Here is a 13,700-nt window from a genome sequence, read left to right on the forward strand (position 1 = left end):
TGCAAATTTATCTACTCACTACAATTTATTTGTAACCTGAAAATCGATACTCAAGGTGCTTTCAGAGTCCTTTGTGGACACGTGCTGAACGGTGAAAAGTCTTAGTTGCCTGACGTGAACGTTCCCAGCTGAGGTCAGACAAGGTGACACCCTGCTGTGTTGTCTCAGCTCTCATGCTGTAAGCAAGAGTCCTTTTCACGGCGTATTTAGTGCCACCTTTTTTTTTGGCATTTTTGTGCTTTTTGTTAGCGATTTCATAGTTTAAAATGGCCCCCAGCACAGGGCCAAAGTGCTGGCTAGTGTTCCTAAGTGCAGGAGGGAGGTGATGCCTCAGAGAAAACACGAGATAAGCTTCCTTCAGGCATGAGTTGTATTGCAGGAACCTACCCTTTTTTCCGCTACGAGCAAAGGTTTGGTGCTTGCTAATTCTGTGCTCACAGCAACTTTGTAGAACATAGCTACCGTGTTTCCTGCAAAATAAGACCAGGTCTTATATTAAGTTGTGCTCCAAAAGACACATTAGGGCGATGTCATCCTGAAAAATCATGCAAGGGCTTATTTTCTGGTTAGGTCTTATTTTCAGGGAAAAATGGTATTGCAGATAATGAGAATCGACTGTATGTTCTAAAATTTAGCGACTGCAAATTATGGCCCGTGTGCTGGTCACCTGTTTTTGTAAATAAAGTTTTGTTGAAATACACATACACCCACTGTTTACGTACTGTCTGAGGCTGCTTAGGTGGAGTGGACTGTGAGGTCCGCAACGCCTCCAGTGGTTAATTAACATCTGGCCCTTTATAGAAAAGCCGGCCCCCCTGCCAGATGCCTGGCTTCTCTGCCTGCCTGCTCCATGGCGTCCTAGCTGTGTTAGGCAGACTAACAAGTCTTGCCCTTGCTTCAGTTTCCGTAAGTGTAAAGTAGAGCTGTTATTACACACCTCGTAGAGTCCTTGTGAGAAATAAATGGGGAAAATCTGTGAAGAGTGCTGAGCACAGGGCCTGGCACAGAATGAAAGTGCAGTCATTTTTAGCTCTTATTTTATTATGTGGATCACGGCCGTCTTGGGGGAAATGCAAGGTGATGGTTGGTATATAGGCTCTCCCAATTCCCACAGAATCATAACAAACAGGATTTAATTTGGCTGTCGGTCTGGTGGCAGGGAAGGCATAGGGGTCCTTGGCTGGGATGGCCATTGTCTTCACGCTGGTTCCAGGAAGCCACTGTTTGTTGTTCTACCATCTCTGGAGAGCAAAGCCTCCTCACCCCTCTCTTCCTTTCCAGGTGACGAACCGTGGCGAGGCCCACCTTGAGCTGAACGCCTTCCGCAGGAAGCACGACTGCGCCCTGGTCATCTCTGGAGACTCGCTGGAGGTGGGCGCAGGGACCCCGCCAGGCGGGTCCTCCTAGGAGCACAGGCTCCTTCCTGCTGCCCTGGGGGAAATGACCTTGGCTAACCCATCTCCCTTCCTCCCTCAAAAGGTTTGCCTCAAGTACTACGAGTATGAGTTCATGGAGCTGGCCTGCCAGTGCCCAGCGGTGGTCTGCTGCCGCTGCGCCCCCACCCAGAAGGCCCAGATCGTGCGCCTGCTCCAGGAACGCACTGGAAAGCTCACCTGTGCAGTAGGTAGGTGGCGGCTGGCTCGGCCTGTTCCGCTGATGTGATGGATCAGTTTTCGGTAAGGATAACTGGATTCTGCTGCTGTGCTCCTCACATTCCCCAGGCCACTTTACTCAGGTCATATTTTTCCCCCACAGACTTGGCTCTGTTTTTGCTATAATTATTATTTTTACTCTTTCCCTTTGAGAAAGAGGAGAGAAGTGTGCCCGAGGGCTTTTCTCCTCAGCTTGCACTTCCTTTTCCAGAGACACAGGATGCTGCATGACAGAGGGGTGAAGACCACACACATGGAGCAGTTAGATCTGGGTCCCACTCTCGGCCGGTTTTTCCTGGCTCGGTGCCCAGTGGCTTCCCTCACCCGTCTCAGCCTCAGTCTGCTCATGGGTCGAATGGGATCATTCCAGGGGTTTCCTCCAGCCGTGCTTGGGAGGATTAAATGGGGTAGCATTTAAAAAGTGCTCGCCACAGTGCCCAATAAATGTTCAAAAGTGCGGTGTGGGTTATCGCTGATAAATAATGACTCAGCCCACCTCAGAGGCAGGGCTTGTGGCACTGGTGGGGCGTGGACATGGGCCCCCTGCCGCCGATCGATGGCTGGGACCCTCGGCCAGTGTCCTGGTCCCTCTGACTCTCTACTCCTCCACCTGTAAAACAGGAACCCGACTACCTCAGGCTGTCAGTGTGGTAAATGGAGGGAGCAGTGCAGAAAAAGCAGTTAGCAAGCATTCATTGCACGGAAAACATGTACGATTATTGAAAGTAAGAATGAGATGTGGGAGTCCTATTTCTTGCCTCTCCCCAATTTCCCTGCCTTTCTCTCTGGTCTGGGTAACCCACAGGTGATGGAGGCAATGATGTCAGTATGATCCAGGAATCTGACTGCGGCGTGGGCGTGGAGGGAAAGGTGAGTAGTGAGCGGGGGTGCCCGCGGCTGATAAAAGTGAACTGGCATCTTAAGGTGCGTAACCATGGAGCTGGGAGGACCAGGGTGGAGCCGGGCCCCTTGTTAACTCTCTAATCTTGACTTCTTGTTGAACTTTGTGGTAATTTTCTGGGGAGGGATGTGAATCAAGCGGGAAGCCATGTTGGTCTTGAGGCTTTTTTTCCACGTGGGCGGCTGGTTGGGACACCGGCTGGCCAGTATGCATATACACACTCCTTGGTGGCTTTGTTTCTTTTTTCTTCTCCCGAATAAAACGTTCTTTTGGTGGATTTTCTGGAGAGTTATTTTTTTTTTTTTGCCCGTCGACACAGCCCAGCGCTTCGTGTGAAAGTGCTGGGTGCTGTATCGTTGGTCTGGGACCTGCTCTGCTCCACCAGCTGCAGTTTCTTCTTCCCTCAAAGATACAGCTTTAATGCCTCTGGAAGTCCTAGACTAGAAGTACAAAGCCGAAGAAACCATGTAGCCTAATTACCTACTTTGATTATCTGAAAGTCAGAATCCATATCACTGTGTCTTACAGACACATGCTGATTTTTTTTTTTTTTTGCTTGCAAAAACCTAAATTACAAAAAGAAAGTGTTTTGCTCTATTCTTAGGGTATGGTGAATGGACTTCAAATTTTTCCTTGGTGGTGGCATTGTCAGTAAAAGCATTAGTTATCACAGTGTGTGTGTTGTGCTCTTGGGGATTATGGAAGAATGTGGCATGATTTGCCCCTCGCTGAAAGGTCTTGGCAGCTGCTATTATTTCCAGTGTGTTCGAACGTAGTTTTTTTGTTTCCTTCCTTGTCAACTGTCTGCTTGCCTCTGGTAGTTTACTCTGCCGCCTCTAAATGACTCTCGGCAAGAATATCGGTCACCAACTTTGTTAGAACTTTGTGTAAAGTAAGAGTACAGTGGCCCTGAGTGAGGGCCAGAGATGTTCCCGTCTACATTTTGTTCCATATTGTCATGAGTTTGGCGAGTCCGTAGGCCTTTTTTTCCTTTTCCACCCTTTCTGGTTTTGGGGTTCTCCTCGAAGTTGGCATTTATTTGAAGTGGCAGAGTGAAACGATCCTTGAATGAGATGTTATGTCTGAAATCTGTGTAGATTCCTTTAATGCAGGTTTTAAGAAACACACAGAGTTTAATAGATAGACTTCTTTACATGTTGCTATGTAGAACTAAAACATTTCCTCTTAAAATTATATTAGGATTCCTTTGATTTTGGAGTCTAAAAGGAGTAAGTGGTCACTTATAAGTGGTAAAGAATTAAAATAATTTAGAAATGGGTAAAATATGTCCTTTCTTATAGATAGCTGCATCAAACTAGTAATATTGGTTAGTCTTCCAGAATTTTTGTCTATATGTGTATTATTGGTTATGGGTATGTATATACTGCATACATACACGTGTATATATATGTATGTGCACATATACCTATGTACATACACACATACATATATATGCACATATCTTATATATGTTTTATTTTCATGTATAATTTAAATTAAAAACATAGTGTATCTTGCTCAAATCTGTTACATCTTGGATTTCTTTCTACATCAGAACATACAGATCCATCATTTTTTACCTTCCCTCAAACGTTTTATTTTGAAAAACATCACTCCTCCAGAAAAGTTGAAATAGAACAATGAAGACCAATCTACTCTTTGCTTCAATTTACCAGTTATTAACATGTGTCACCTTCCCTGTCTCCTCCCCTCAGCCCTTGAATCAGTTGAAAGGCAGTTGCAGATACATTAACCCTAAATACCTTAGCATGGACCTCTGAAGGACGAGGACGTTCTTCTATACAGAGAAAATAACATCATCTTCCCCCCACCCCCTGCCAAATGTAATGTTGAAACCATAATATTACATAATTTTCATAGTCCAGTTTCCCCAGTCGTCCTTAAAAAGCTTTTTTTTTAAATATCTCCAGGAACCAATGAAGAATCACACATTACATTTGTTAGCACGTCTTCATGTCTCTTTAAATCTTCTTTAGTGTAGACACTTTTTTGGGGGGCGGAGGAGAGGGGTGTTTTTGATGACGTTGATACTGTTGAAGGATTTGAGATGGTTGTAGAATGCCCCATGGTATCTGTGATTAGAGTGATTGGATTCAGGTGCTGTGTTTTTGGCGTGAGGAGCACCTACCTATAGGGAATTTGGGTCTTCCTGTCACATCATATCAGGAAGCCCTGATATCCGTCAGTCCTGTGAGTGGCATCCATTGTGTACCTTTTACAATGATAAAATTCCATTATATGGTTGCACTATAAGTGACTTCCACTTCTATAAATGTGCAAAGCTGTATGTTCAGGAATATTCCACTACTACTAGTATTGTTAGTAGCGTCTGATTCCCCACCCCCTCCCCGGGAACCAAGTGTTATAAAACGCCTATCTTTGAATGATTCTTCACTTCTCAAACACATTATGGGGTGGGCCTTCCCCTCAAGGCTTAATACTAGATCCACTTGACCTCCAAATTATAACTGTCTGTGATTAAAAATGTTTTTTATTTAACTAAATTCCTCTTTTAAAAATCAAATGTAGACTTGGACCACCAACTGTGTATAGCTTGGAACCAAAGAATCTCTTTATTGAAGTTCTTCAAAGATCTTCTTCCAGTGTCTTGCTTTTTCAATTAAAAGCAAAACCAAACTCTGTGTGCCTTGACCTCTTCTTGTGTTTCTAACGGTGCCCAATTTCATCGGATTTTAGGAAGGAAAACAGGCTTCCTTGGCTGCAGACTTCTCCATCACTCAGTTTAAGCATCTTGGCCGGTTGCTCATGGTCCATGGCCGGAACAGCTACAAGCGCTCAGCGGCCCTCAGCCAGTTCGTGATTCATAGGAGCCTCTGTATTAGCACCATGCAGGTGGGTTGGCAGCTGGCACCTCTGCACAGGTGCGCATGGCTATCCTGGAAAAAGCCTGGGAGTGAGGCTACACTTTGGAGCTATGACCCCCCAGCAGGCCACACTGCCACTGACAGACCTCGGGTTGTCCCACAGCCCCCGTGTTGGGTGCTGAAGCCACTCCTGCAGTGGATGTGAGTGGTAGCAGTGCTGCCTGTTCAGTGCTGGCCTTGAAGTGGGTGCCACGTAAAGGACTGGAGTCATGATAGTTGGGAGTGAGTTGTTACAATTAGTTTGCCAGAGTTAAAAAAAGCAGAAAAGAATGTCGAATGAGTACTGAGTTTTCCACATGCAGAAATAAGGGCCAACAGAGAAGAACGTCAAAAGAATAACTTGTGTTTGCGGCGTGCTTCCTGCATGCTGGGCATCAGGCTAAGTGTTCACAATGCTGTGTCTTATGTGATCCGCACAGTAGCCTGTGCCCGTTTTACAGATGGGAAGTCTGAGGCTCAGAGTGAGGAATGTGTGCGGTGTCCCTCAGGGGTTTCGTCTACTCGGGCAGGGGGAGTCCAAGCCTGTGCCCTTAATCGCGGTCTCCTCCTCCTCCTCCATATAGAGGGGCCATAGGAGTTAACTGCGTACTGGGAAGAAGGCCAAAAGGAAGGAAAGAAGACTTTGTGGGTGTTGAAAAATTATCGACTGATTTTCCTCCGTGGGCATTTAGGTGAAAATATCCCCAGTTAAGTGGTGAGAACACTGGGATGATAGGTCTTGGAACCCACGTCTCTTTCTGACGATGCTACCAAGTACAGCAGGTCCCTGAATAATGTCAATTTGTTCAACATCGTTTCATTTTAGCATTGGTATGATGCTGTGGGAACTTGGTGTGGTGCCGTGGGAACTTATTTTTCAATCAACTAGCCTATGGTAAAAGTTGATTTCGTTGTAATAATGTCGATTTTTTCAATATCGTTTTATTATAACGTTGATGAGATGCTGTGGGAACGTAGCTCTTTTTTAAATCAGCTGGCCTCTGGTAATAATTAGTTAGGTTATTCATCTTATCATTCAAAGTCGCAGAACCTATCGACAGCATTAAGTGAGGGCTTACTATATTTGTGAGACCTTGAGCAAGCCACTCGACCACTCTAGGCCTCAGTTTTTCCACCTGTAAAATGGGGATGATAAGACCTGTCTTGTCTCTTGGACAGGGCTGCTTTGAAAAAGAGTTTTCTAAGGGAGCAAGTGCTGAAGGTACCCTTACCATTATTAATAAAAACAAAAAAGGGTAATGTGTAAAAATCAGGTGACATTTTCATCGGTGGGAAAGGGGTTGAATCACACAGGAAGGGCATACCTTCCTGCCTTTCAGAGTGAGTCCGGTGGTGCTGCTCTGTGTTCATGAGAATTCACCCTTCACTGGCCTCATCCATGCCCTTTGGGGAGGACTGTATGTTTTTAATATCGACTGCATTTAGGAGTATAGGGGCCTTCAAGCGATTTTCATCAAACCCAATGAGCTAAACCCAAACAGCTGGTATGGTTCATCAGACCACATCTGTACTTGTAATTTACGTTAGCTCATCCATTGAACTGGATAGTACTGTGGTTCCAATCACTGGGAGATTAATCAGCTTGTCCCTGGGCAGACACAAAGCTGGCTTGGATGAGCTGACTTCTGTAATGCCTGTGCGGTACCATAAGTCTCGATTCAGAAAAAAAAAAAATTGCACGATGAGAAAGCGTCCTTTGTGCGGTGGAAACGTGCCCTTAACCTCTGTCCACTGTGCTGAAAGTGGCTGGCAGAGAGCAGGTCCCCATTAGAAGTGCCTCTTGGCATTGGTCTCTGATAGATAAGGACATAGCGTTTTTATTTTCCCCAAAGTGTTCCTTTCTTTCCAAGATGAAGGCTTTGTGGCCAGCTCAGTCCTGGCAAAGAAAAGAGGCTCTTGATGTTGATTTGCAAAACCAAATATCAGGATTTTGACATTTTATAACCATCTCAGCCTGGGTGAGAAGTCATTTGAAAAATGGCTTTCACATTTCAATTCTGAAATCATGATCAGGGTGCAACCAGGGCTGCCCCTGACCATGGCCCTAGGTGGCATCTGAGCTCTATGCCAAGTGAACACCCAGAGCAGGTGATAAGGGGGAGATGTCTCTGGTTAGACTGTCTTTCTAATCACGAGGCTGGCTCAGCCTTTCTCTCGTGTTGTTTTTATAACGCCTCCAGGCACAGTTGTCCCTGGCCTCCTTTTGGTTTTATACTAATAGAAATGAGTTTTGAGACCACTTTCCTTCTGTTAGATGTCCAGAGAAGGAAGTGCCACAGCATCAAGCCTGATTTGATCAGCCTATTTTCCAGTGTCAGTAGCTAATAGTTTCCCAATTAGGTAGCAGACGTTTCAGTAAGGGTTTGTAAATGTCTTTATTGCTTTTGTCTAATTGCAATTTGTAAAAATTTCAAAATACTAAAACGTATAGTATAAGAGTTGTAAAGCCTTCATTACAACCCCACCCTCCAGGAGAACTGGTGTATATCGTCATGGTGCAGAATATTTTTCCATGTCAGTCATCATACATATGCCAACTTATATATCGGTTGCACACCCAGAAAGGCAGGAATTCTGAGCTGTGAGGAGCATGGGCTCTGGAGACAGGTGGGCTAGAGTCCCGAAGTGCCATTTACCTGCTCCGTTTCCCCTTCTGTGAAATGCAGGTGACGTTAGGACTCAATTTCATGGTGGTTCTGGAGATTTCACTGAGCTCATATGTAAAGCGTTCCTGGGTCCAGCTCATGGAACTTAGTTAAATATTCACAAAGGGGCTGAGAGTAGACTCGGGAGCTAAACTTTCTGGGTAGGACCACTGGCTCTGTCATGTATCAGCTGAATGATCTCGGGCAACTCACCCTCTGTGCCTTATGTTTCTCATCTGTAAAATGGGGATGATAACAGTATCTACTTCATATAAGCACTTACAACAGTTTTGGTGTAAAATAAGTACCTTGTAAGAGTTGGGTGTTGTTTTTATAAACATAAACATAGGGCTTTTGTCATGATTTTTGGTAACATTCTCCTTTCTCCTTGGCACAGGCTGTCTTTTCCTCCGTGTTTTACTTTGCCTCCGTTCCTCTCTACCAAGGATTCCTCATCATTGGGTAAGGAAATCCAGGCAAAGTATTAATTTTTTATGAAACATCCCTAAAATGATATAGGAGAGAGAAGAAACATTGTATAAAGACCCTTCAATGCCCAAATAGCCAGTCAAGGCAGGTCCAGCCGTGCAGTTTAGAACTTTCTTGAATTAATAAGTTTATGAACTGCTAAGCCCGTAACCAGATTGAGGAAGTAAGTCTGGTAGGCTTGTGGTCCATAGCACTTCATTTGTACCTGGTGAGGGAAAAACGCTCACCCACGAGAGTCTGAGGTTATTGGCTGATGGGCAACCAAAGCAAGATTGAAGGTTTACAGTCTTAGCGATTCCATTGGCATCTTAGAAAAAGAGAAAGAGGACAGGTCTGGAAAGTACCCTCCCTGTGTGGCTGACCCCAGTGGAACGTCCTGATGTTGGGTCTCCAAGGTAGGCCAGAACCTTGTTCTCTCGGCAGATGGACCTTAGAGCTTGACCACCACGTGCTATGGACCCGTTAGACAAAGTGTCACTTGGACGTTTACTGCCATCCAACCCATCCCCATTCCTGACCTGAAACTCATGACGTTTCTTTTGACCTTTCCAGAGAATGTGCTCAGTCTTTCAATTACCCAGATAGGTGGAGTTTGGTTACCTCATGCCCTAGATAGACGCATGCAGGGCACGTCCTGGTTATAAGAAGTGCAGAAAGGCCGGCTGGCCCCAGGAGACAGTCTTATAAAGTACTCCCACCGTCTTTTTATATTTTGCCAGTTCAGCCTGAGAGCAGCATTGGAATTCTGCCCGCTTCTAATTGGAAAAATGGACTGTCCTTTGTCAGGTCCCGGAAGAGTGAAAAAACATTCCTGAATATAGTCAGGGCTTCCCTGGGCCATGTTCCACGAGGCCTCCCATGACCTGGCCCCCCATTCCCTCTTGATTCTTATCTCCTCTCTCACCCTCCCCCACTCAGCTCCAGCCGCACTGCCCACCTACTGTTCTCCAAACAGGACAACACATTCCCACCTCTAGACCTTTGCAGTCAGTGTGCAGCCTGCCTGAGATGCTCTTCCCGCTGATATTGGCATGGCTGCCCCCTCACCTCTCGTGGGTGTTTATAAATGTCATGTCCATTGGCCACCTCTCTAAAATTGCACCCCACTTTGTGTCTTCTTCCCTCATCTCCATTATACTTTCCTCCTCCTTAGCACGTACTCCAACGTACAATATAGTTTACAGGATTTGTTTATTTACTCACTGACCAGCAGCACTCTGAGGGCAGACATGTTTGTCTGTTGTTCATCTTGAATCTCCAGTGCTTTACTGGCCCTGGCACATAATAGACACTCAATACATAGTTGGCGAATCAATGAATGGAAGTTGAGCTCCAGAGGCTGGGGGAGCAAATTGCTTACCTTCCACTGGCTGGGTCTTACCTGTGGTGATTTTCTCTCCTAGGTACTCTACCATTTACACCATGTTTCCTGTATTTTCTCTGGTCCTGGACAAAGATGTCAAGTCAGAAGTTGCCATGCTGTATCCAGAACTCTACAAGGATCTCCTCAAGGTTCACTGAGCTCCTTCCCCCTTCCCCCATTCCCCCTCCCTCCTCCTTCCCTCCTTTCCTCCCTCCATTTCCCTCCATTTCTCCCTCCTTTCTTCCCTCCCTCCTTTCCCTCTTCCTTCCTTCCCTCCGTTCCTCCCTCCATCTTTCCCTTTTCTTGCTTCTCTTTCTCCATCTCTACTTCTTTTATATGTTATATAAAAGTTACCTGTTTTGAACACACTTGAACTGGTAGCTTTGGGGAGGAAGGCATAGGAGTTTTTTTTTCTTAAAAAAGTAACATATGCACATGTAAAGAAGATTAAATAGTACAGTAATATATAAACTGAAAACAAATCATCAACTTTTTTCCCCCCAATAAATTTTATTGGGGAATATTGGGAAGCAGTGTGTTTCTCCAGGACCCATCAGCTCCAAGTCATTGTCCTTCAATCTAGTTGTGGAGGGCGCAGCTCAGCTCCAAGTCCAATTGCCGTTTTCAATCTTTAGTTGCAGGGGGCACAGCCCACCATCCCCTGCAGGAATTGAACCAGCAACTTTCTTGTTGAGAGCTCACGCTCTAACCAACTGAGCCATCCAGCTGCCCCCAACTATCAACTTTTTAAAAAGCCCCTGACAGTTCCATTTTGAAGCTGCAACTTGTGTCTGCTCCTAGATATGTTCTTGTGTACACTTCTAAAACAATGTGGTGGTGGTGGTGAGTTTAATTTCATTTATTTGTCCTCAAGGGGTTTTTACTAAAGGGCAGACTTACTTCTATCTATTATCAAGTCTCTTTAGAAAACATAATTTATGTAATGTATTCAGATAAGTGTAAGCCACTTATTTTGATGAAAACAGGCAGGTGCCTCCCTCGTTAATGGAACAGTGGCATGAAGGTAGCTGGCATGGTAACCTGTTCTTTCTCTCATTTAGGGACGGCCGTTGTCCTACAAGACATTCTTAATATGGGTTTTGATTAGCATCTGTCAAGGTAAGAAAGGGTGAAACCACCTTTTGTCTTGTGCTCCGGCCTTGACCCAAGGGTCAACTTTACTGTCTGCTGTCTGTAGAACATGAAGAAGCTGGAATCCTAAAACAGCAGTAAGAAGCGTGACAGTGTGCCCCAGGGGGGGAACCCCACTTGGCACGTCCTAAGGACTTGAAAGTTCAGCACAGTGAACGTCCCATATGTGAGGTGGTGCTGTCAGCTTAATGAGATGAAGTCAGAGAAAAATATAACGAATACTAATCAAAACCTGCTGAGGTGTTCAAGCCATTGTAATGAAAAGTGATTACTTTCTGGAATGGTCTGATACTTTTTCTGAAGTTGTAGTTTTTGTAAAGCATATTTATTTCAGTGGTCCCTCAGACTGTAGAAGCTTTGGCAGACAATTGATTGGAGTATGAAAAGAGAATATCAAAGCCTTTATTTGTATTTATTTTTTTCTCACTCTTTTTGGAATTGATATCTTTATGTATGTTTTCTAATGTATATATTTATACAGTGGTCCTGATACTTCTATCCACGTCTGCACGTGTCTAATTTGCAAATATACATTGTATATTGGGGGAATCATTCTTAATTTTTAAATTTATTTTTATTTTTTTATTTTTTATTACTACTATTATTTTTTAATTTATTGGGGTGACAATTGTTAGTGAAATTACATAGATTTCAGGAGTACAATTCTGTATTACATCATCTATAAATCCCATTGAGTGTTCACCACCCAGGGTCAGTTCTCCTTCCATCACCATATATTTGATCATTCTTAATTTTTTTACTGATGGAATGCACAGTCAAAAAGTGTAGAGACTGTTGAATTTGTTGGCAGGAGGTTAAATTGTCATAATGAAAAATTGAGGGGAGTATTTTAAAGGAGTACATCAAAGTGTGTAATATATGCATCTAGTTAAAGAAAGCAAGTCCTGCATAAAGGTTCATAATGACATACAGTGGGGTTCCATTCCACCCCCTCCATCTTCAATCCTGTTGTCATGGGCCGTCATCTGAGGACTTGGAGTTTCCGATCTCCCGGCCCTGCGTCTAAGTATTATTTTTTATGTTGCCGGTGTTTTTAATTGACACGAGACGCTGTCCATTCAATGGCTGTCGTGCTAGATAAAAACCTTTCTTCCTCCACTTTCCTTCCTCTCCTCAATAGAGATGCATAATTCTTTGAACGCCCTCTTGGTTACGTCTCTCATTTTGTAAGAAACACGGAACAGAGATTTACCATCTTAACTCTTTTTAAGTGTACGTAATTCACTGGTGTTCAGACTATCGACTGTGGTGAAACAGATGTCCAGAATTTCTTCAGCTGGCAAAACAGAAACTCTGTACCCATTCAAACAACAAACTCTTCTTTTCCCTGCCCCTCAGCCCCGCGTAACCACCAGGGTCTTTCTGGCTCTGTGAATATGACTACTTGAGGAACCTCGTATAGGTGGAAACATACATGTTTGTCTTTTTTTTTTTTTTTCATGTTTGTCTTTTTGTGACTACCTATTTCTGTCATTTTTACTAACATATTTAGTAAAATATGTTCCCTCTTATTCTTTCTTTCCCTCACTCACTCACTCAGTCAGTCACTCTTCACCCACCCCCCCAAACAATTATGGCCTCTTTATTATATGAAGTCAAAATGGAAAATAGGAAAACTAGAATGTGATGCCTCTTTAAAACCTCCATAAAGCACCACTCACTTAACAAGTGGCACCTTTCGTGTCTAAATGGGAAAAAAACAACAATAACAAAACAGGAGTCGGACGTGACTGAACAGAGAGAATCTGCGGTGGGGAATGTGTGGGAGGACCGGCGCCCAGTCGAGGCATGGGGCACGGCAGCCCCTCCCCACCTTGACCTTGCTCTGCGTTTCCAGGGAGTACCATCATGTATGGGGCGCTGCTGCTGTTCGAGTCAGAATTTGTGCATATCGTGGCGATTTCGTTCACATCGCTGATCCTCACGGAGCTGCTGATGGTGGCCCTGACAATCCAGACCTGGCATTGGCTGATGACGGTGGCCGAGTTGCTCAGCCTGGCCTGCTACATCGCCTCCCTGGTGTTCCTACACGAATTCATTGGTAAGACCTCCCTCTCCCCCCCCAGCAATTGAAGCCTGTTCCTCAGGTCCAGAGGTCTCACCAGCTCATGGAGGAAGGCAGCCTCCCCAGCCTGCGGGTCCTGGGCTCTTTGTCCGACTGGCCTTTGCACTAACTACCTTCATGTTCCTATTGGTGTGGCCTGGGGACGAGTGGCAGTGGTGCATCAGCTTTCTGGAACTGAGACTGTCAGGCGTGATCTCAATGTAGTGTTTTCTTTTAGAACCAAGGCACGCTGCCCGGCTTAGAAGGGGATTCTGTTTAATTCAGGAAAGACCTGATGGGTTTCTCCAGGGAGCTGGCCACTGTGCTGGGCTCTGTGGAGCTATGGAGTTATCAGGTCTCTAGGTCTTGCCCACGAATGCACGATAGTCGGGCAGGACTTATCATTATTGTTTGGTTGACCAACTGCCGTACCATGAAAGCATCTTTGATCACGTCTCTTGTGTATCAGCAAACACTCCTTAAAAAGGTTTGGGTAAAGAGAAAGGAGCATCCTCGTGAAAAGTGAA

General features: G+C 44.8%; 1 protein-coding gene across 1 annotated transcript in view; it reads left to right on the forward strand.

The window, feature by feature from the left end:
• The window catches only part of ATP9A (ATPase phospholipid transporting 9A (putative)), a 112,867-nt gene that overhangs the window by 93,877 nt on the left and 5,290 nt on the right, over positions 1-13,700 (forward strand). Inside the window, exons 20-27 of the mRNA XM_081033292.1 lie at positions 1,282-1,371; positions 1,480-1,624; positions 2,458-2,522; positions 5,272-5,427; positions 8,502-8,566; positions 9,997-10,105; positions 11,018-11,075; positions 12,967-13,170. Coding sequence (XP_080889418.1) covers positions 1,282-1,371; positions 1,480-1,624; positions 2,458-2,522; positions 5,272-5,427; positions 8,502-8,566; positions 9,997-10,105; positions 11,018-11,075; positions 12,967-13,170 — 892 coding nt within the window. The remainder of the gene's footprint in view (positions 1-1,281; positions 1,372-1,479; positions 1,625-2,457; positions 2,523-5,271; positions 5,428-8,501; positions 8,567-9,996; positions 10,106-11,017; positions 11,076-12,966; positions 13,171-13,700) is intronic.

The sequence above is a fragment of the Rhinolophus hipposideros genome (genome assembly GCF_964194185.1).
Source record: "Rhinolophus hipposideros genome assembly, chromosome: 22".
NCBI lineage: Eukaryota > Metazoa > Chordata > Mammalia > Chiroptera > Rhinolophidae > Rhinolophus > Rhinolophus hipposideros.